The 21,691-nt window shown below is 46.8% G+C and overlaps 1 protein-coding gene across 3 annotated transcripts in view; it reads right to left on the bottom strand.

The window, feature by feature from the left end:
* SLC8A1 (solute carrier family 8 member A1) overlaps positions 1 to 21,691 on the bottom strand; it is a 1,060,009-nt gene that overhangs the window by 891,932 nt on the left and 146,386 nt on the right. For 2 of the 3 annotated variants that reach the window (XM_078649051.1, XM_078649053.1), the window contains exons 1-2: positions 14,302 to 14,583; positions 618 to 2,462 (exon numbers count right to left, since the gene is read on the bottom strand). In XM_078649051.1, coding sequence (XP_078505177.1) covers positions 618 to 2,425 — 1,808 coding nt within the window. In that variant the 5' untranslated portion in view covers positions 2,426 to 2,462; positions 14,302 to 14,583. Of the gene's footprint in view, positions 1 to 617; positions 2,463 to 14,301; positions 14,584 to 21,691 lie in introns of those variants that run through there. The other variant, XM_078649052.1, reaches the window with a different exon arrangement.

Here is a 21,691-nt window from a genome sequence, read left to right as displayed (position 1 = left end):
GAGACATTCGACCTTGAGTCCCAGCTGCAGTAATGAAGTTGCTAAAGTTTCATGTTATCACATTTGAATACATCTAAAGGCACATTGCACAATCCACACCCATGGAACATCACATACAGCATTAAAATCACAATTCAATTTACATGTGAACAATTGTAATACCTTCTAAAATACCATTTGTTTAACACTACGATTGCCATGACACCTTAAAGCACGGTCATAATGGTGGTAATCCCTGACATTTCAACATGTTCGGGCGAAGAGTCACTCAGCGAGTCCAATTCTTCAGGACAGCCCTACTTGGCAGACCTTGCAGGAGCTTGGGGTCACACTTGTCACATAGCATCAAGGAAAATTAAGCAGCTACTTCAAAGTGCAGAGGGAGACTTAGCAAAGAGGAAAAGAACTGGATACAATGGGACTTTTCTAGCCCAGACAAGCGGTTTGCTTGGTTGAATCGTAAACATACCAACATTGCCAACCAAAGAAAGATTGTATATTACCATTTATTGAGAGGCAGAATAAAAGATTTAAAAAATGACCATCATATGCAGTAATTCACATCTGGGTGTGTAACTAATAGTGAAAAAACAAAACTGGTATATAAAAGTACTTACACAATATCATCGTTCTGGAACTCCAGCTCTCCACAAGTATCCTCGAAATCTTCGCCTCCACCTCTGGCCGTGCCCTCCACTGTTTTGTATGGCACAATAACAGTTCCTCTTGCCCCAGATGTTCTTAGCACCTTCACTTCCATGGTGCCAATGCTCTCGCTTACGTGGGTCACAGGCTCCTCGAATGTAAATATGCCTGCGTGATCGTCATCAAAGATGGTGACTGTGGCTGTGGCTGGTGATCCAAGGCAAGCGAGTGTTGTTATGTGATTGGTCTCAAGGTTGATATCTGCTGTCTGGGAGTTGACTTTTATGTTACTAAGGTGAACAAGGAAGTTCTCATCTTCTTCAAATATGTCATCGTCAATGATGCCAACACGTATTTCTTTCTGGGTCTCACCAGGTTTGAAGACCACTGTCCCTTCGGTGAACTCATAATCAGACCCTGCATTGGCTGTCCCATCTTCTGTTCTAAAGTCAACAAACACAGTATTGGTCAAATCCCCACCCCTTCGTATAATTGTCAGTGCAACAGTCCCACAGTTCTCAAGACACTGATACGTGGCTTGCTCGAAATAGATTTTACTGACAGGCTCATTTTCTATAACTTCAGTGTTAACTTCCTGCATGCTCACAGCTTTTCTTGCCTGGTCTGCTGCATGTCTCTTTAAAATATTTCCGGCCCCAGTCATCAAGCGAGTAGCCTGAATGCGATAAAATGCTCGACTTTTTTGCTGTTGACTCAAGACCTGGTAGTTTGCTAACTCAATGAGCTGCTCTATTTCCTTGTCAGGATGTTTCTGTTTCAGCTCCTTTAGGATTTTGGCCATATCCCTCCTGGCTTCGTCATCATCTTGATCTTTCTCATCGGCCTCCAGAACCAGAGAGCCATCAATGAAGTTTTCAGTATGAGAGTTGATCATCTTTCCATCCATTTCAATGTCAGCTTTTGAAGAGGGCCTATCACCTTCTGTTTCGATAATCATACCTCTTTGCTTACCAGCTCTATATCGCTTGTAGACATATTTGTAGAACAACAGCCTTCGGTCTGCAACCCAAGCAAACACTACGCATATTGGAAAGAAGAAGAAGGTCAGCATGCTTTCCCAGACTTCCACCTCACCCGGAGAAATGACGGATAAAATTAAATAAAGCCAAGTATAGGCAAAAATGCTCCAAGCTGCGGTGACAAAGAACACTCTTAAATGCTTAATCCTCCTTACCTCCCCATCAGGAACAACGTAAACACAAATGGCTATAATGATAAACATATTAAAGGCTGCACTTCCCACAATAGTGCTAGGTCCCAGGTCTCCGGCTTGAAAGTTATGGCCACAGACTTCAATAACAGAAAGCAGAATCTCAGGTGCGGAAGAGCCGAGAGCCATTAAGGTCAAGTTGGATACTGTCTCATTCCATATCCTCACCGTTGTTCTTGTTGTTTCACCATTGGCTTTCTTGATGGTTATCTCCTTCTCTTGAGACGTAATGACTTCTATTGAGGACATGAAGCGGTCAGCTATAATAGACACTCCTAGGAACATGTAGACCATGGCCACAAAGTACACAGTTGCTCTTGCAATTTTATCGCCAAATGATGGATTTTGCGGTTGCCAGATTGGCAAAATGACACCTTCCTTGCAGTAATATGTACCAGTGCATGGATCTGTTCCATTCCTATTTTCTTCATCAACTTCACTTCCTGCATGAGCTCTGCCAGCATAGAGCAGTAAGAGAGCCACAATCATTACCAAATAAATCCTAAAAGCCGGGGTAGCCTGAAGGCCAAGTTTCATCATGGTAGCCATTGTTGATCTGATCTTCTAGTCACCTGTGACTGCTGCCCTGTAGATAAAATTTGTAAAGGTAATTTAGTACAAAATTTAACTATCCCCAAATTTCCACACTACTAAAGTAAATAACAATCTTCTCCATGTTTTTAAGTGCAGAAAAAGCATACTTATTCAATATTTTATGCAGTATCCATGACAATATCACATGCGTCATTGCTCACCACAAGTTGAATGCTTTGCTTCAGTTAAGGCACTAACAGTTTATTGAGGACTTGCGTTCTACTGTGGCCTATGAATCTCTGTGCTGAATCTTATCAAAGCGGTACAAAAGGGGGGTGGCTTTGGCCGCCATAAGTGTGGCAGGGTATGCTCAGACGTGAGTCCCTTGCTCACTTTGCCACTGGATTCAAGCAAGCCAGGCTGAAGAAGGCTGTAATGCCAGAAACCGGTCCTCGGAAGCTTGTTTCCGGTCCAGGGAAAGCATGGCTTGGCAGTTCGGGCTGGACTGTTCCCATGAGGCACAGGGTCAGACTGATTTGCATATAGCCATGTCTGAACTGGGGTGGCAGAGTGGGCTAAAGAATGGTGATGGATTAAACCCAGATCTTTTGACTGGGTGTGAGTGTTTGATTGGTTCAGATGCTCCGTCCATCACCACCCCCTTTTGTACCGAATCTTATCAAAGAGCAAGCGAAGCAGTTGCATCCCTTCTGTGGTTGAATTGGGCAGTGATCTAACACTCTCATCGAGCCTTTCTTCATGAAAATGTTATAAGCTGGTTTTTACCCTGTTGAGCTTAAGGCAACATCAAAACCAGTTAGTTAGGAAACGGCACAACAGACACTTCACACTTGCCAATGTGCACAGATGGAACAGAAAACATTAGATTCATACCAGTCACCTGATAAAACCAACACAGCACTAGCGTCATATTGCTGGTATCAGTATATTCCCATACAAACAACACCAACTACCCGGTAGTCGACCGACGTTCGCATTTTGAGACTAAGAAAAATGGCAGAGGCATATGGCTCTCTCACTTACACCCACTATACATATCGCCAGACCTTAGTGTAAACTCAAGTGCTTCATGGCCACCTTACAGGTCCTTTCATCCAAGAGGAAACATCATCATCCGCCTCTGCCGTACCGGAGAATGTTCCTACTCCCACCTCGCGTCCAAGTCCTGGAATACCCTCCCCCTCCGTACATTACCCTCGCTGATAGACTTTAGGAAGAAACTCCAAACCTGCCTCTTCGACTAAAACTCACAGCCCAGCACCTGGATGCGGTCACGTGTCACAAGCTGTGCTATACAAGTACCATATCACTGATTGATTGATTGACTGACTGAGCACTACATTGAACTTACCCTTGGCCATACAGACCCACCAATAAATGCCTGACTACCTTTATATACGTGTTTTAAAATTGTTTTTTATTTTATTCTTCAGCCACTGTTAAAGGACATAACAACAGAGAAATGTGTGCCTGCCCTGTGATATGTCCTGGCTTATTCTGTGTCCAGAACCTGATGAGTGGCACTCGCAATTTCACATGAAGGCCGATTTTCCGCAAATCAGTTGTCTGATATTTCCGACTGAGAACTTATGAGGCACTTCATATGTCTCTTATTGCTGTAAAAACAAACAGATGATACTACTGCCTTATTTAATGGTCTCCTACGAATAGGCTGTGTGGGTCTCACTAGGATGGATGGATGACATTACAACGCATGCTTTTACCACGCATGCCTTTACAACGCTGTTTTTACAACGTATGCTGTTACAACGCATAGCGCTGGATAGTGAATAGTTCAATTTACTATTCCAACTCCAGTCCCCGTGGATAGTAGGGAAGGTGTTGGATAGTAAATTACATCTATTTCCTATCCTAGAGCGCCCCCCAGCGCAATGCGTTGTAATGACATGCGTTGTAATAGTTGCGTCGTAAAGGCACTGCGTGGTAAAAGTTGCGTTGTAAAGGATGTTTCCCCACTAGGATTCAAACTTGTCATCTGCCAATAACACCAGATGCCAGCGACAAGCATTTAACTCACTGACACATCCTGATGCTTTGCTTAGTTCTAATAAAGTTGATGTGTTTCTTTTACTTCTTTAACAGGTACTCACCAGATGGAGCTCTGAGGTAATTGATGATTACAAAATTCAACACCATTTTTTCCAGCTAGTATGTGGCATAGAGAGTATCCAATCATGCATAATCATGCATTATCAGAATGCAGCAAGTTACTGAATGTTTTTGTCACAACATTGATGCACAAGTCCATAGTTTTTTTTAAAATAAGATAACAGAACTCTAATGCCACCTGACCTACAAAGTCTACAAGTAATTAATGATACTGTTATCATAACTTTATATGGACTCCTGCTACTGCTGCATTTGAAATATGTTTCTGGGAATGTATTCAGGAAAGTGGTGTGCGAAATCTGAAAAATTTAATTCATGAAAACTATGTGAAATGTTTTGATATGCACTTGCTGCTATCTCACAAAAAAAGTAAAACACTGGGTTATACCTCATGTTTATGTTATGTTATGGGTATTTGTCAGCTGCATGGGTATCCTGGTGTCGAGCAGGTATGTGTACCTAGCCCTGCCTTAGGTAGGTTGGTTAATTGAAAAGTTAGGTCTTCGGCTTCATGCGAAATTCAAGAAGAGAGGAGGGAGCTTTGATGTGAGAAGGAGGTTCAACGCTCTAGGCACGATGGAAGAGAATGCCCATCCTCCTGATCTGGTTCAGTACATGCGTGGTATGTGTGCGATTAGGAGTCTGGCAGAGTGGAGGTGTCTTGGTAGTTGGTGGAAGATGATGTGACTCGTCAGGTAGGTGGGGCGCAAGTTGTGTAGTGCCTTGAATGTGTGTGTAAGGAGTTTGAAATTAGCTTTTTTCTATATTGTGAGCCAGTTGACATCCCTATAGTGCAGACTGATGTGAGTTCTGTGTTGAGGGTTGCGGATGAGTCTGGCTGCCAACTTCTAGGTAATTTACATGTTTTTGATGAGTAACTTGGTGATCCTATCAAGTAGGCTGTTTCCGTAGTCCAACTTGCTAGTGACTAGTGCATGAGTGATGGTTTTTCAACCTTGCTTGTGAACCATTTCAAGATCTTCCTCAGCATCATCAGGGTGTGAAAGCAGGATATAGTGATGGCATTAACTTGTGTTATTATCTCCAGTTTCCTATTGATGATGATTTGAAAGTTCCTGGGGTGGGCGCTGGGTGTGAGTCCGGGTTCGGCAGGCCATCAGTTGAAGTCCCTTGGTGAGGTATTCTTGCTGAAGTTCGCTACTTCTGTCTTGTCTTTGTTGAGCTTGAGACAGTTGACTCTCATCCAGTTAGTGACTACCGCCATGAAGGCAAGGAACTAATTTCTTGTGTTAGGGGTCTTGTCTGAGAGGGAGAGTATGAGATGCATGTCGTCAGTGTAGGATAGGATGTTGATGTGCGCACACAGATGATGTTAGCAATACAGAAAATATATGCGCTGAAGAGAGTGGGACTGCTGCACTCTGCAGTTGAGTTTGCAGGCTTCCAGGAAGTAAGGTGCCAGGCAGACAGATTGTGCTCTATCAGGTAAAACAGAGTAGATCAATTAGAGAGCGGTCCTTGAATGCCAATCTGTGCAGGCACCTGATGAGGATGGGTTGTGAGACCATGTCAAATGCTGCTGAGAGGTCCAGGAAAATGAGAGGCGCTGTGTCTCCCCTGTCAAGGATCATGACTCTGTTTTCTGTGGTAGAGATGAGAGCTATTTCTGTACTGTGGTTGGTATTTGAATCCGGCCTACTGCATAGTGCAAGAAGCTGGTGGTTGCTGACATGGTTGGTGAAGTGTGATATGATTCATTTCTCTTAGACCTAAACATGGTAATAGGGAGATGGGTCTAAGATTGGAGAGTGTTGATGGGTCAGCAGATGGTTTCTTGAGCAGGGGTGTGATGGTGGTATGTTTCCAGGTGTCCATGGATGTACTTGAGTTGATGGAGACATTGTGGATGAGTGTTAGTGCTTTGCTGATTGGTCAGAGTCCTTTCGTGAATGTGTGGTGGGGGCAAGGGTTAGATGTGGCCCCAGAATGGATGATCTTCATGGTCAGGTTTTGTTCTTTGGCCATGTTGGGAAGTTGAGTTACGATGATGACAGGGTCCGGTTGAGGGTTGAAATTGCTATATATGGTGATGATTTCATTAGAGAAGAATTCCAAGAGCTTGTTACAATGGTCTTGCCAGGGGTGATTTGCTGGGTGCAGCAGAAGGCATGGTGAAATCTTTGATGTCAGCAAAGATTCACTTTTCAGTTTGTGCTGACATCGATGCGGTCTGCAAGATATGTGGGCTTGCTGTTCCATATGTGCTGATGGTAGCATCTTACGGCGAAATTGAAGATGTATTTTTCTGTAGTATCATGATGTCTTCTCCATGTGCACTCCATGCTCTTATAGTGGCATTTAATCAGCCTGAGTCCCACTGTGTATCAGCTGGCCTGTGGTTGAACTCTTACCATTTGGTTGCGCTTGAGGGGGACCAGAATGCCATTCAATGCTGTGATCAGCTGTTGAGGTTCTGGATGGCTTTTGGCAAGTTGCTGGTGTGCTTGAGCTAGTGCTCCAAGAGGGCAGAAGGCAGGTCCTCTTCTGTATTGCTTTTCCAGCTGCGGCGGGTGGGTCCGGTGGTGATAGCTCTGTGGTGGTGTAGGTCAGGTATGCTGAAACTGATAAAGGTGTGGGCTGTCCATGTCATAATTGCTGGCTTGTGAACTGTGATGCTGCTGAATGAAGACAGAATTGAGTCGAATAGATGTCAGGTGGTGTGGGTGGGTTTGGTAACGTGCTGCATGAGGAAAAGGTTCCTAAGCTTTCCTAAAAGGGCTACAGAGTTTGGATTCTAGGTGATAGGTAGGGTATCCGAGGAGGGTCAATGTACTGGCGCTGACTATAAGGGGTACATTGAAATCCACAATGTCACTGGGAAAATTGGTGCAAGGTCCTGGGGTCTGTAAACAAGGGTTTTGTCAAGAGATAAGTTGGCTTTGAAGCATATTTTGAACATGAGGTGTCCCTGGTGGGATTGTTCTTGCAGATGGTGCTGCTGATGATGTCTTTTAAGTTCAGATCTATCGTCATTATTTTATACAATATGAGTACATTAATTGCGCATGAAGTCATTAAGCAGGCATTGCATTTCATTCGGGATTGTCAAGGGGTGCTCATCTTACTTTCGAAAATATCTAAAAGACATTAATATACTCTCTGGAAAAGGGATAATATGAGAAAAAGCACTCTCCACTCATCCCAGCTTTACCGTGAAACAGCAAAGAATTGGAATAAAACCAGAAAAAGCAGAAAGGAGGGGAAAGGAAAGGAAAGAGCAGAGGTTGTGGGGTGGAAATGTCTTACATGCAGCTGAGGTGAGAATCTGCTATTATTCTTCAATCAAGGAAAGGGAGTTCCCGGGAGAAAATGTTATCAATTTAAGGCTTGGTTTGCTCAGGTATGCTTGACCTGCATCAGAGGAGTCTGCTCTAGGTAAGAGGCTAGGAGATAGATGCTCTCTCTTACATATTTTAATTTGGGTTATTGAAGAAAGGAATTGAGTGCCTGGTGTTTTAGGACCTATGCCAGCAGGTCATTACACTGAGTTTATTTAAATAACTGCAGGGTTCAAAGTCTCTTAAGGTTGAAACAAATGTATTCTAGATGAGATATATAGTCTTTGAGCAGTTGCCTTTACTGTCAAATTCATTTGTGGAATATTACTATGTGTTATCTCTTCTGGAGCCAGTGTTTCCCATAGCCTATGAGACCACAGTGAGCTGGCTGGTGGGTTTCTTAAAACTCCAAAAGAGGCTTATAAGCCGATTGGCATTTATCGTCATATGGCATATCTGTGTCCAATCAGATATAGCCATACCCGCCATATCTAATGGTCTTAATCCTAGAATCAAATCAATTTCCATCTAATGTAACCCAGTACCTCCTTCCACAATGTTGGAAGGATTCCACAGGACCACCATGAATGCAGAAAGGTGCCTGGCACAGAAGGACTTGCCTTTAGCATGCCACACCAGGGCTGCAGTCCCTTTAAGAAGGTCTTAGGAGGGGGTAGAAGCGCAGGAGATAGTCGGTGGTATGGAGATGGATGACAGAAAATGAAGTCCTCATGTTTGGCTTATACTTTTAATTATGTTTTACCAATTTTAATTGTGGTTTTGGCATGAAACCAATGATGTCGCTTCCTGTGTAGATGAATGATGGCAAACCAGCATCCTATGGCTGAAAAAGCAGTATACTTTCACTTGCATAAAAAAATTCACTCAAACCTATTACTCATGTAACACGAGAGCGCAGTTGCAATGTAGGTCTATATTTGCTGCTCCTTGAGCTCTTCGGTATTACAAGAGAAGCTGCAGGAACTTGTACAGTGCGCAGGCACAGAGGCAGAGAGTTAATCAAAGGATGTGCTAGTTGTGCGCCACCCAGGAGATAACACAAAGTTAAGGCACCCCCACAAGTCGCCCTTTGGGAAAGGGCATGGACCAGTTCTGCTCCATGGAGCTAGATGGAGCGAGACCTTGAAGGTACTTCAAAATGTCTGAAATAAAATAAGTACCACAACATTGCAGTAGACCCTTAGGAGAAGTAGGCCCTGAGTTTTGGAACCCTTCACTCTCTGAGAGTGTGGCCAGATTACCTTCTACTCAGGAAACTTTTAGAACTCCAAGTAATCTAACAAGCGTGTTACTAAAAACTTAGACCGAAGCAGACTGAAGACTTCCGCTGCTTGTTACTCAATGCTTGCTATCAATGTCCAACAGTAGCCACACTTCCTTTCCTGAAACCAAAGACAGCCAGAAAACATACTTGGGAATCCGTGGAACATATTCCAAAACAGTTATGGTAGTCTTACTAAACTATATAAAACCTGCCCGTGCCCTGGAGTGTGCCACCACCGTAAACACTCACGATGTAATGCAGCTTTCCTCTGAAACTTAAGAATTCAACTTCAAGGCATTCCTTTCAAATATTAATAGCTTGTTTGCATACTGCACTTCATACCAGCCTTTGTCAGTTCTAAGCGCTGTAAATAACATATGTACCTGGAAGCCACTTTAATGGTACTTGACAAAAATATCAACCTCAGAACGGAGGAAGGGCGAGTTGGCCCTGCCTGTTTTGGAACTCTTGGTCTACAGGACACTGAACACCTCTGCGATGCGATTTTATACAACATATCGTATTGCAAGAGCTTTTTGCGCTTTTATGTCTACAGATTTTGCTATACTGCACTTTAACCAGGGTCGGAAGGGGTATGCTGATATATGCCACTTCTTTTTATAATCTTTTTTTGTAATGTTACATGCTGCTTCTTAAGAGCACTGTAGTCACATTGTACTTTAATCCTCTTTAAGGGGGACCAGAGATAACTGTATTAAAGCTATAACTGATCCCAGTGTTTTATCGTTTTATCATAAATTGTATTTAGTAGTAATATCACTATTGGACTTTTATTGTTCATGATGTAATGAATTACTCTATTCTTTATCTCAATGAAATACATTTTAAAAAATTAGAGTTTATACAAGTTACTGCATCGTCCCTAGGCACGTGACTAGCAAATGCTGCTCAATTCATGGAACATACTAGGAAAAAAGGTTGAGTTAGCCACCAAATTCGAAGATGTGAGCTGAAAATCTTTTTGATGGTTACTCAATTCTTAGATCTATCTTATCGAACAGGAAACCAGCTGGCGTGTGTGTAGGTTACTGCCCTCACAAAGAGAACCTCACAATCTAAGAGTGACATGCAGAAAGCATTTAGATGGCAGTGGATCACTCTAAAGCTAAAAGTGAGGCGTTTTCTGCTCTCATTGCAAAGGGTGTGTTTTCTTTATGACAGGCACCCTATTGTGGAAAACACAGCACCCACCAGAAAGACCAAGGCCCTGCAACCCCGTCTGGTCATTGCGGGGAAATGCTTGCAAAACGCCTAAAGGGTGGATGGGTGAGTGGTGCTGCAGAGCAGTGCTACTGTGTCTTTCTCTGCACAGGAGCCGGGGCACAGATAGTGCAGCCATGCTGAGCGTCGAGAGAAGGGAGCAGGGAAGATGTGTGTAAAGAATGGAATGCTGGGAGATATTGTTCGCTCCAACTCTTTAGGTTGAGGCCGATGCGTTAAACCTGTCATCAACAATTCGGCATTCCTAAACCTTTCCTCCGCTGATTCTAGCATGGTACAAAAATAAAGCGATGCGTATGTGCCTGTTAAATCAAATAATCCAAAGTTATCTTTCGTGAAACCTTCTGCACTTATGGTAGCGTCGGTTGGTCACAAACAAAGATTACCCAGAGGGCTGACTTGCTACTGGACACTTTGCTTAACACGGAATGGGGTCGAGGAATGTTCTAGGTGTGCAAAAAGTAATTCAAGATGCGTCTGCGAGCATCAAACCCACCCAAAATAACACAACGGTAAACTCGGCGCGTAGCTACCAATAGTGCAGCAGGTGAAGTGGCACCGAGGCCCAGAGTGTCAGGAGGGCCTCTGCATCATAATTATGGCTGTAATTTGCTACTCAGTTTGTGGCAGGTGGGCCAAAGATCATAGCAGCCTGCTAAACCACTGGCTCGACTGTGTAAATCCTGTAGCGTGGGTGGCTGGTGTGAAGGGGGCCGAGGTCGGTGCGTCTCCTGGGCGATTCGATGAATGCCCGATTGTCGTAATCTTCTGCCAGTGCCCACTGGTAACCGATGTGCGCGCTTCTTGGCATTGTGAGGCGTGCCATGATCAGGGAGTCTCACTACAGGGCCACGGGTCATATTCCAAGATGGTCTGTGTGCAGGACCCACCATAGCAGGCAACTGTGCGTCCTTGGTGTGCATGGTTGCCAATGGTGCAGGGTTGGTCACGTGTCCAGGCGAGTATTGGGTAAAGCAGAGAAGCAAGGGGGCAATGGAGTTGCCGGTGCACACTTCCTTGCCTCAAAGGGGCTCTGCACGGGGGGTGAGTGGGTCAGGGCCCTGACACAGTCTACCCCCTAAATCCTCCCACTGAGAGCCACTACGCGCCACTGTATCAGTTACTGCAGTTCCGCGGAGGCAGGACAAGGTACCTTTTGGGATGGGGGGGGGGGGGTAACCTGGCAACAGGTTAAACGCATCTCTGCCACCCGAGATGCAAAGAACACGTCTAAAGTGTACTCGCAAAATACACTCAGACACGGAAACCTGTGGCCCGTTCCCATCACATGAACGTCGCCCCATCCGAGTCTGCATTCACTGTCCTCAACCGTCTGAGGACGGGACGCTCGACCGCAGGGCTCGCTGCCCGCGAGTGGAGCACGGGAGGGGGGCACGCACGAGACCGTCTGTCGGCTTAGTGTGCACTCCCCACCTCCTCCAACACCAAGGCATGGCGTGCTCAGCTCAGACTACCGCAAGGTGCAGTTTAACCCCTTCTTGAGCCACGCGAGCGTATGCCTAGGTTATGTGGGTGATGGGGCGAGGCGGCCTTAAAAATGCACGACAGAAATGGCTGGCAGAGATATAAAATGCACAGCCCAGAACACGTGCCTTCAGTTTCTCAAATGCGCGACCCTCCTCCGCACTCTCTCCCATCTCAGCAGGAGGTCACGAGGCTGAGGAAGGGGAAGGGTGCAAGTATCTGTGAGTCCCTCTATCCATGCTTGTGTCGTGAGAGACTAGTGGCTGCGCCCTGGATGTGCCAATATGGGTGGTAGACACTGCGCACGCCACTGTGTTTTCGGCTGCTAGCGTCAGTGTGTGCTAGTTCTGATCAGATTGCTCGAGTTTTCGTGAGAGTGTCTGTGACAGTGTTTTGGCAATGTCTCGCCGAGCAAATGTCCTGGTTAGCCTGTACGATCTTATTTTTGTATGCAAGCCTATGCCCCATGACGCTTGCGCCGGGGTGTGCCAGTGACCCCGACGGATCCGCACCTGGGTGCACCCTATGTCTCGGTGCTGCTGATCCCGCGTGCCTGAGTCTCTCAGAGTGCTTCTGCCTCGGGTGCTCGTGTGATCCGCGTGCGCCTCTCCTCAGTGCGACAGTGCCGTGTGTGTCGGCTAGTCTGCCAGACCCAAAGCTGTCGTGTGACTGCGTGCGTGATCACGTGTTTCGGTGCACCCGTGTGCCTTAGTGTGTCTGTCTCACGGGGAGCGTGTGCTTCTCAGCGTGTGCGCCCGCGGGTGTTTGAGGTCCGGTATCTCAGTGTGTCTATGTGCGTGAATGGATGTGTAATCTAGTGTCAGTGGGTGTGTCAGAGACAGCGTGCGCGTTTTGTTGTGTGACACGCGTGAGGGCAGGAGCACGAGGGGAACACACGGGACGAATCCAGTTGAGTCAATGGATACCCCATCCTCCTTCCAATGTGGGAAGACAGGCTGTTTTTAATATTCGGTGGCCAGTGTGCTCACATAGCCAGGCGCTTTCCATGTTGCATACAGTATTCTTTTCATGTGAGTCAGTCCTACCAGGTCTCTGTTTCAGTGGTACCCAAACACACCGCGCCTGTGCCAATGTATCTAGTCGCGTCTCCTCCCAAGGATGGACGACTCTCCCGCTCCTATCCGAGCTTCACTTTCTTATAAACAGGGTTACTGTTACTTGTTTCCCCGATGGACGGGTGTTCATGTTTATTAACGATGGTGTTGCCAAGAGTAATCGCCTGAGTGATGCGAGCCGTTGCTGCAGCCTTGGGCGCAGCGGGCTCTGAGTGACAGGGATGCTGTTGGAACTCCAGTGGCATCCGCTGATGATGGACGGGGGTTGGGGAGAAGGTGGGGGAGAGCACGGAGATCCAGGCGTGCCGGGGCTGCCCTCCCCTCCGCGAGGGAAATACGAATCCTCGTCCCGAGTCATTCATCACACGGGGACTGCGGCGCTGTCAGAGCAGCGAGGGTGGGAGACTCCGCGGCGAGCGTGCATCACCGCCGGCGGTCACTGCGGCCGCCCCTCACCCCCACGAGAAAGATGCATCTCCGCTCCACGCTCATCCATGGACCCCATCAGTCGGATCCATCGATGGCGATGGACTTCAAACTGGCCAGTGAATACGAGTGGTCTGGTACTGGCGATCAATAGAAATCATCCTTGTATGAGCCCCATGGCCGCTACAAGCACCAGTGGGCACACCTCTCCATACGGTATCCCACCCTTGTACCCTGCGTTATTCCACCCTTGCCCCCTGCGTTATCCCACCCTTTTACCCTGCCTTATTCCACCCTTGCACCCTGCGTTATTCCACCCTTGCCCCCTGCGTTATCCCACCCTTTTACCCTGCCTTATTCCACCCTTGCACCCTGCGTTATTCCACCCTTGCATTCGCCGTGCCACCCTGATCACTGTATAAACCACCTAACAGAAGCCAGACATGCTTGGCCAGCCTTCCCACGTGAAACACAAACACCTGGGCTGTGCGCAATATACAGCGAGTTACCAAAAGTTAAGGGCTGCCCCAGCCCCTCACGCCCTCACCCCGCACACATTCAAAGCACGGGCACAGGGGGCAGAGGACCAGCTTCCTAGCCCCTGCCAGCGACGAGTGACACCTCCCTGTGCTTGGAGCCACACATGGAGGAAGAATGGTGGATCCACACATGGGAAGGGGGACCTGTCCCCCAGCAGCACCCAGCCCCAGGGTCCCCATTCCACTGAGTTGTCGCTCAAACACTCCCCCCACCTCCACCCATGTGCGGCCGCAGAGCGATCATTATTTGATGCAAAGCGATAATCGCATTAGCCTCCCTCGGGCTGTTGAGGGGACCGGTGGTGATCCCTCTCCCTGTGATCAGACCGGTGGGCAAGGGAGGGGGCGGCCGGCAGGCGCAGCGCGGCGCCGCCCGGGGTGTCCCTACCTCCTCCGCCGTGACCTCCAAGGCACCTTACCGCCGCCGTGCAGCCGCTGCGGATCCCGCTCGCTCCCGCGCCTTTATAGAGGTCCCCGTCAGGAAGCCGGAGGAGCAGCAGCCTGGACCATCTCGGAAAACGATCACCGGTGTGCGCTCCCCCTGCGGGCGTCACGCGCACACGCAGCCGCGCGGCCCCCAGCGCCGGCAGCAGAGGCGGCAGCACAGCCCGGGCAGCGCTGATGCTATCAGCGAAAGTGCAGCGCCGGGATCGCGATCATTAGCTTCTCCTCAGTGCCCTTGAAGTTTTCCCTCATCCTGCTCTAACTGTCACCGGAGAGGGAGGAGGGGGGACGGGCCCAGGCGCATTTTTCCAGCTCCTTTCTTCATCAGACCCGGGAGTTGTTTTTTTTCTTTTCTTTTTTCTCGAGTGTGGCCAGTACTTGTGCAGCCTCCTTCCCTCCCTCCCTCTCTCGCCCTCTCGCTCCCCTCAGCTGTCTGCTTCTCAGAATATTTTCCGATTTCCTCAGCTTTCGGAGTGCGGGAGCCCAGACTTGCAGCGAATGCATCGTGGCCCGGTGCCAGCCCCTTATCAGCACCAAGGCGCTTCCACCCCACCAATGCCTCACAGCAGCGCTCCCTCCGCGGGCTGCCGGCACGCTCCCACCGCTTACTTTCCCTCCACCTTTGATGTTATCCCTTCACCTGGGGTTCAATCGTGTGGGTATATTTGATGGAAAACCAGCAAGGGCGGGAGAGAAAAGCTCCCAGAAGAAAGAGAGGGGTGTAAAATTCGTACTGCTTGGGAAACCCTGTCTTCTCCCTCGTTAGGGAGATCGTTTCGCATGTGCTTTTTAAACGAGGCGCAGAAGGAAGATGCAACAAACGGAATGAGCTTGTTGCACACAACGGATTAATACATGAATGAACATAGACACCTGTAGGGTGCAAGTGCTTATTCACAAGGAAGCTGTAGGCAGCTATGCAGAAGCGAAAATCTCGAGGGTTCAAGAAGCCGATTTTGTGCATTCTGTAAGTGCACATCTGGAGTTCTTCTCATTTTACCCACAGTGCCAGGAGCAAAGGCCGAGCCAACCTATCTGAGCCTCTGAGCTCTCTTTGGTCTCTTTGGCCGCACTTCAGCTTGGGGCACTTTGCTATAGTTTGCTGCTGAAGTCTCTCTATTGGACCCTTTCCAGAGTTTGGAGGCTGCTAAGACTGCAGGCCCATCCATACCTGCACATTAGCCCAAGCAGTAGGGCCGTGAGTCCCCTTGTCACCCAACAAATACTTGTCGAGACACATTGTGGGGTAAAATGGTCGCAGATTTATTATGACACATATTGAAAACAGCCGCTTTCAGTTGTTACGTAATTTATAAATTTCAATCACTTACCTTTATCAACTAGTCCCGATGCAAATTTGCGGTAAAAAAAATCACATTATACATAGGGCGCCCAGTTTTATGGTATTTTTTTTACATTTCAGTCTGTATTTATCCATATTTATTCTTTGTCAACTTTATCTGTATTTACCCATATTTATTATGGGTTTTGTGAAACAAATAACGCAGAAACTGGTATATTTCCACATTTATTTAACAAATAAATACGCAGTCATGCTTGAATGCGTGCCAGGTTTCAGTGATAGGAACAACCGCAGAAGATGAATCAATGCACTTCTATGAAAATATACAAATTACAGTATCAGCCTTGTGCATACCTACTGCTGTTTCAGCCAGCCTCTTTACCAAAATTCCTTTCATTTTTTACCTCCTTGCCTATAAATCCACAGTTATTGGCCTGGCAGCCATGGCAAAGTGTATTTAGAATTATTTAAAAAGCACCCAATTTCCATTTCTATCCACATTTAAAAATAAATAAGTGCAAGAAAATAAATGTTTTTTGTCTGTATTTATCTGTAAAAATCGGTAAAAACGGAAAACATGGGGCCTTAATTATACAACATAGTCAGTTTTTAGGTCTCGCCCTGATCCAGCGCATGCGCTAGTCTGGCCGAGACATTTAATAGCTGCTTTGGAAAGTGCTACTTTCCCGGCAACCAGCTTACTATCACGCGCACAAGAGCCGGCGCGCATGCGTGTAATAGCAAGCTGGTGGCCAGCAAAGTAGCACTTGCTGTGAAGCGCGTGCGCACCACTCGCGCTTTTTTTATTTATTTCATTTCGCGGCCGCGCAGCTTTACTTTTACGGCCGTGCGGCCAATGCTTGTTTTTTCCGACGTTGGACTGTTCTTTTGCGCATGCTCCGTCTTAGGTCAACAAAAAGGATTTGGTCTTATTTTTCTCGCAGTAGTGGCAATGGCTTGTAGCTCTTGTTGGTGATTCAGCGGGTCTCAAGTATCTCTGTGGATTCACCAACTTCAGTTTTTCCCCTAATCCTCACCCCAGAGATCCAGTCCTTGTGAAACAATTGTGCCAGCAACCATGTTCCCAAGGAGTGCGACGGGCAGCAGTTTGAACGTGAGGCGGGAGCTCTGTGCCTGGCTGCGTGCTGACTGTTGGGCGTGCTATGTAGGCATAGTCTCACCTGCTCTTGTGGCCAGTTGAGATGGAGATCTGCAGCTGTGCAGAGGCAGACAAACTTAGTGAGATCACAGCGCTGCTCCGGCGAGGAATGGGGGAAGCAGAACAGGTGCTTCTGCTGTCACTGGTGATTTGTTTTAATTTGACACCCGCCTGCCTGCATGGCAGTTAGTACGCGGCTTTACCTTAATGGAATCCAGCTGATGAAGGGGGTTAGTATTAGCATTGCACCTATACAAACAATCTACTAGGCAGACGTGTAAGAAGGAGGGTACATGAAGTGCACATTGCAAGTTTATCGTCTACGCTGGTTTATTCAAGTATCAGGTACACGAGAGCATCGGGAAACAAAAGCTATCTGCAACCGTTTACCAGCCCACCGAACGCTCTCATCAACCTTCCATGTGTCCATCACCAACCCTCCATGCACCCATCACCGACACCAAACCCTACACATTCTAGTTGTATCATGCCAACATCCACGGTCCAAATACTTGCATCATACCCCCAACGTACACTTATCAACTGCCCCAGACACAACCTAACAAAGCAACACAACCTACACCCAATACAAACAAACCATACACAAGTTGAATACCTCAACAAATTTGGCATAACATCATTTTGGAACTTAGCAGGAACCAACACATTTCTACCTCGTGTTCCACTTGGCAAGCCTTGTATATTTTCTTTACCTAGATCATAACATCAATCAGGACCATTACCGTCATCATCCAGAAACATACTTGAACACACACTTGTACTGGGAAAAAAAGGTCCCGTTCTCACTTAAACGTAAAAACTCAATTGAATGTCCACACTATTCCACCTTATACTACTTCTCCTTTCAGAGCCACAGTAACTCTAACTATAGCAGACTATACTGAGTAAGTTCTACCCAGACCTTCTGGATATTTAATCCTTACCAGATCCCACACAGCGGGCATGGATAGCAAATAATCTTCCTATTTTCCATGTATTAACCCATTCTCATTTTCTACTCTTCAAATATCGCCTTACATTTACACATACCTCCTCTGTTTAATACCTACCCAAGCTTCCCATTTTCACCTTCAAACACCATGCTACTAAATGTGACCCTGGCTTCTGCCCCTTAGCAATGGTGATTGGCCAGGTTTCGAGCTAAGTGTTGTTCTATATGCCAATAACTAGGCCGCCATTAACTTAGCCCAACTCATGCCTCTCAAAAGGGGAACAGAGAATCTCAACTCCAGATGTAGGAAACAATCTGGGAAATACTGTCATTCCGGCATGTTTGAAGCATTGGCATAGCCAATACGTCTCACCTTTGGGACCTTATAAGTATTTAGTTATGCAGCACAATATCCTTACTGTAACAACATTAACTGTTGCATGGCTAAACACTTATAAGGTCCCAAACGCGAGACCTATTGGCTATGCCAATGCTTGTTTGGATCAGCTGTGGTTGAAGCTTGTCTTTGGTTCTTTTCGGGAACCGCTTCCTTACAGATTCCAGGTTTAGCTTGCTAATGGACAGCCTCTAGCTAGGATAAAAGCAAAAAGAACAGATGATGGACGGAATTCTGACCAAATCAAACATTCATCCCCAGTCACAGATCTGGGTTAAATCCATTGTTGTTTGCTCACCACACCACCCCAGTTTGGACCCAGCCATATGCAAATCAGTCTTGACCCTCTCCCATGGGGCTAAAAAAAACGGTGGATTAAACCCAGATCTGTGACAGGGGGTGAATGTCTGATTTGTTCAGAATTCTGTTCATCATCTGTTCCTTTTGATTTTCTAGCTAAGATAGGGCTGAAAGTGCTGTGTCTGATTTGGGCTGTAACCCTGTCTTTCCTTCTTTAGCTGGCTCTCCAACTTGGAATCATAGAGCCTGCTAAGTAGAAGGCTGCTGCCCATGGGCCACTTTGTGACCAGTGGGTCTTTATTCTGTAGTGTCTGTTTATAGCTTACCTCCATGTCGCTAAGGGGTTTTCAGCCCTTCTCGCTTCCCTCTTTTTCCTCTTTGCTACTACTCACCTGCCAATGTGCATTTTCTGAGGACCAGTGCACTCACTAGATTGTTTAGGGGCCTGTGTGTACCCTCCCCTGACATATCATCCTACCACAGGTGTAGAACCCTGGGACCTTCAGCTTGATTAAGCCATGAATTCAAATTCCATGATCTTACATAGTATGTACATGGGGATGTTTAGCTTCCTTCTGGACTTCTCAGTAGTAGGATACCATCCATTCCCAGTCAAACCTAGGAATAATACCAAACCACTAAACTTTTGTTGGACTCAGGGGTCTTGCTACCATTATCAAGCTGTTCTTCATGCTTGTAAATGCTCCAGGTCAATCAGCTGATTCCCCTTAGGGTATGACTGTGAATCCACTCCAGCACTCTGCCTTGTTGTTGGGTTGAGTAAGCCACTTCAGTTTGGTATTTGGCAATAAAAGGCTCATCTACATTGTTAGAAATGGGGGTCTATACTTGGCAGATGTAGGTACCTTTGTCCAAGTAGGGTTCCTTCTTCCTAGTCAGGGTAAGGGAGTTACACTTCTAAAATAACCCCTGCTCGCCCCTTGGTAGCTTGGCACAAGCAGTCAAGCTTATCTCAGAAGCAGTGTGTAAAGCAATTGCACATAACCAAAAGTAATACAGTGAAATCACTACAAAAGGACACCACACCAGTTTAGAAAAATATCCAATATTCTTATAGATCAGAAACAAGATCAAAATGATAAGAATCCAACATTCAGTACTTTAATATATATATACTTTGCAAAGTATCCTTAAAATTGCTGCAATACCTCAAAAACACAGTTTGTGCGAATCGGTAGCTCAGTTCAGGGATACCTCAATGCTGAAAACAAAAGAGTCGACCAGTTCCAGCTGACCATGTCGGTACAGGCCGGAGAAAGCGTGGACAGATTTGGTAACAGTACCTTTCTCATTGCGGCTGGCATGTTGGTGCGAAGCGGTCGTGGCAACCGTCGCCGTTGCAAAATAGAAGCGGTCCAGGGTGCAGTGCCCTCTCAACACATCGCAGGCAGTGGCTTGGTGGTGATCATCCAGACAGCTTCAGTGAGACCAAGGCTTACTGTGCAGGGTGAGGAGGTGCTCGATGCAGTGTTGCATGTTGCAGTGCAAGCGAAAGAGCAGGTAAGCGGGACCTGGCATTGGTCAGCCCAGACAGCTGTGTTGGATGAAGCGGTGTTTCATGAAACTTACGAGCGGTGCCCCCAGGCACCAGGTGGTCACAGGTGTCGAGGTCAGCAGCAGCGACAGCATTGGTGAGACCAGGATGGCGAAGTGAAGTGAGGCGGTGCGGAGTGCGGTACCCACAGTTTATAGTGCAAGCAGCGGCTAGTTGGCGGTGGTCGCCGGTGAGACCAGGGTTGCGGTGCGAGATGCAGATGATGCCGTCTGCGGTGCCATCAGGACACAAAGCAACTGATGAAGTCGGTGTCGGAGTGGTTGCATTTCCCTTTTCCATGGCAACTGAAACAGCGGTTCCAGAAGCAGTACCTAGAGGTTGGTGAAGATTTTGCGTCACTGCGACTTCAGAACAGGAGGCAAGCTCTACTTCAAGCCCTTGGAGATACTCAGCCAAGTAATGAAAGTTCAGTCCAGTCCTTTCACTGCCCAAGGCAGATGCAACAACTGCAGGCCAACCCAGCAAAGCAACAACACAGCAAAGGGGTAGTAATCCTCCTGGCAGTTCTTCTAGCTCTTCTTCTTGGCGGGTTCCTTGATTCCAGCGAGTTTTAAAGTTCTGGGGTCTGGTCCCCAATATTTATACTCAAAATCGCTTTGTTCTCTCAGGCACAGAGTGTCTGTGCTTAGTCCGAACCAGTTTAGTCTTCTCTGGCCCAGATTCCCAGTAAGAGGTGGAGACAGCATTGTCTACAGCAGACCAGGCCCATTCAGGGTCAAGGAAATCTCCTCCCTCTACTCTAAATGCAGCTCAGATCTGTTCAGCTCAGTCCTGACTCATCCAGGAAGGCAGAACACCCCTCCCCCCAGTGGCTGTCTGAAGAGACAAAGGGATTTTGAGTATAAATATTGGGGACCAGAGCCCAGCAGAGGCACACAGAATGGCTAAGCAAGAAAAAACCTACTTTCTAAAAAAGTGTTATTTTCAATCCCAGAACATAAAAATCATCTTTACTAAAAGATGCATTTTTACATTCTGAGTCCAGGCATACTAAACTCAATTTCCATATCTTGTCCCAATGAGAAGTTATGCTTATAAGATGTAATAAGCAAAACTCCCATTTAACCCTATGGGACAGATAGCCTTCCATAGTGAAAAATCAAATGCACTGTAATTCACTACCAGGACATGCCACACACCAGTACATGTCCTACTTTTACACAGCACCCTGCTCACAGGGGTATCTTGGGCCTACCTTAGGGGTGACTTGTACGTAATAAAAGGGAAGATAAGGGCCTGGCAAGTGGGAGCACTTGCCAAGTTGACATGGCAGTTACAAACTGTGCACAGACCCTGCGGTGGCAGGTCTGAGTTACCTTTACAGGGCTACTTCTGTGGGTGGTACAATCAGTGCTGCTGGCCTACTAGTAGCATTTGATTTACAGACCCTAGCACTCTCAGTGCACTCTACTAGGGATTGGAAACACCAATCCATAACACAATTTACACAGAGAGCATAAGCACTTCAGCACTGACCAGCAGTGGTGAAGTGGCCAGAGTCCTAAAACAAAGAAAGGTAAGGAGAAAATAGGAGGAAGGAGCAAAAAGTATGGGGATAACCCTTCTAAAAGGGCCATTTCCATCATACGGACTCTTGTTGCCTACTTTTGTGCCCTAGCCACGTAAACGTAACTAATGAATTAGGCT

Source organism: Lissotriton helveticus, chromosome 6, assembly GCF_964261635.1.
Source record: "Lissotriton helveticus chromosome 6, aLisHel1.1, whole genome shotgun sequence".
NCBI lineage: Eukaryota > Metazoa > Chordata > Amphibia > Caudata > Salamandridae > Lissotriton > Lissotriton helveticus.
Note: the sequence above shows the minus strand (reverse complement) of the source record. Positions and strands in the feature narration are given on the sequence as shown.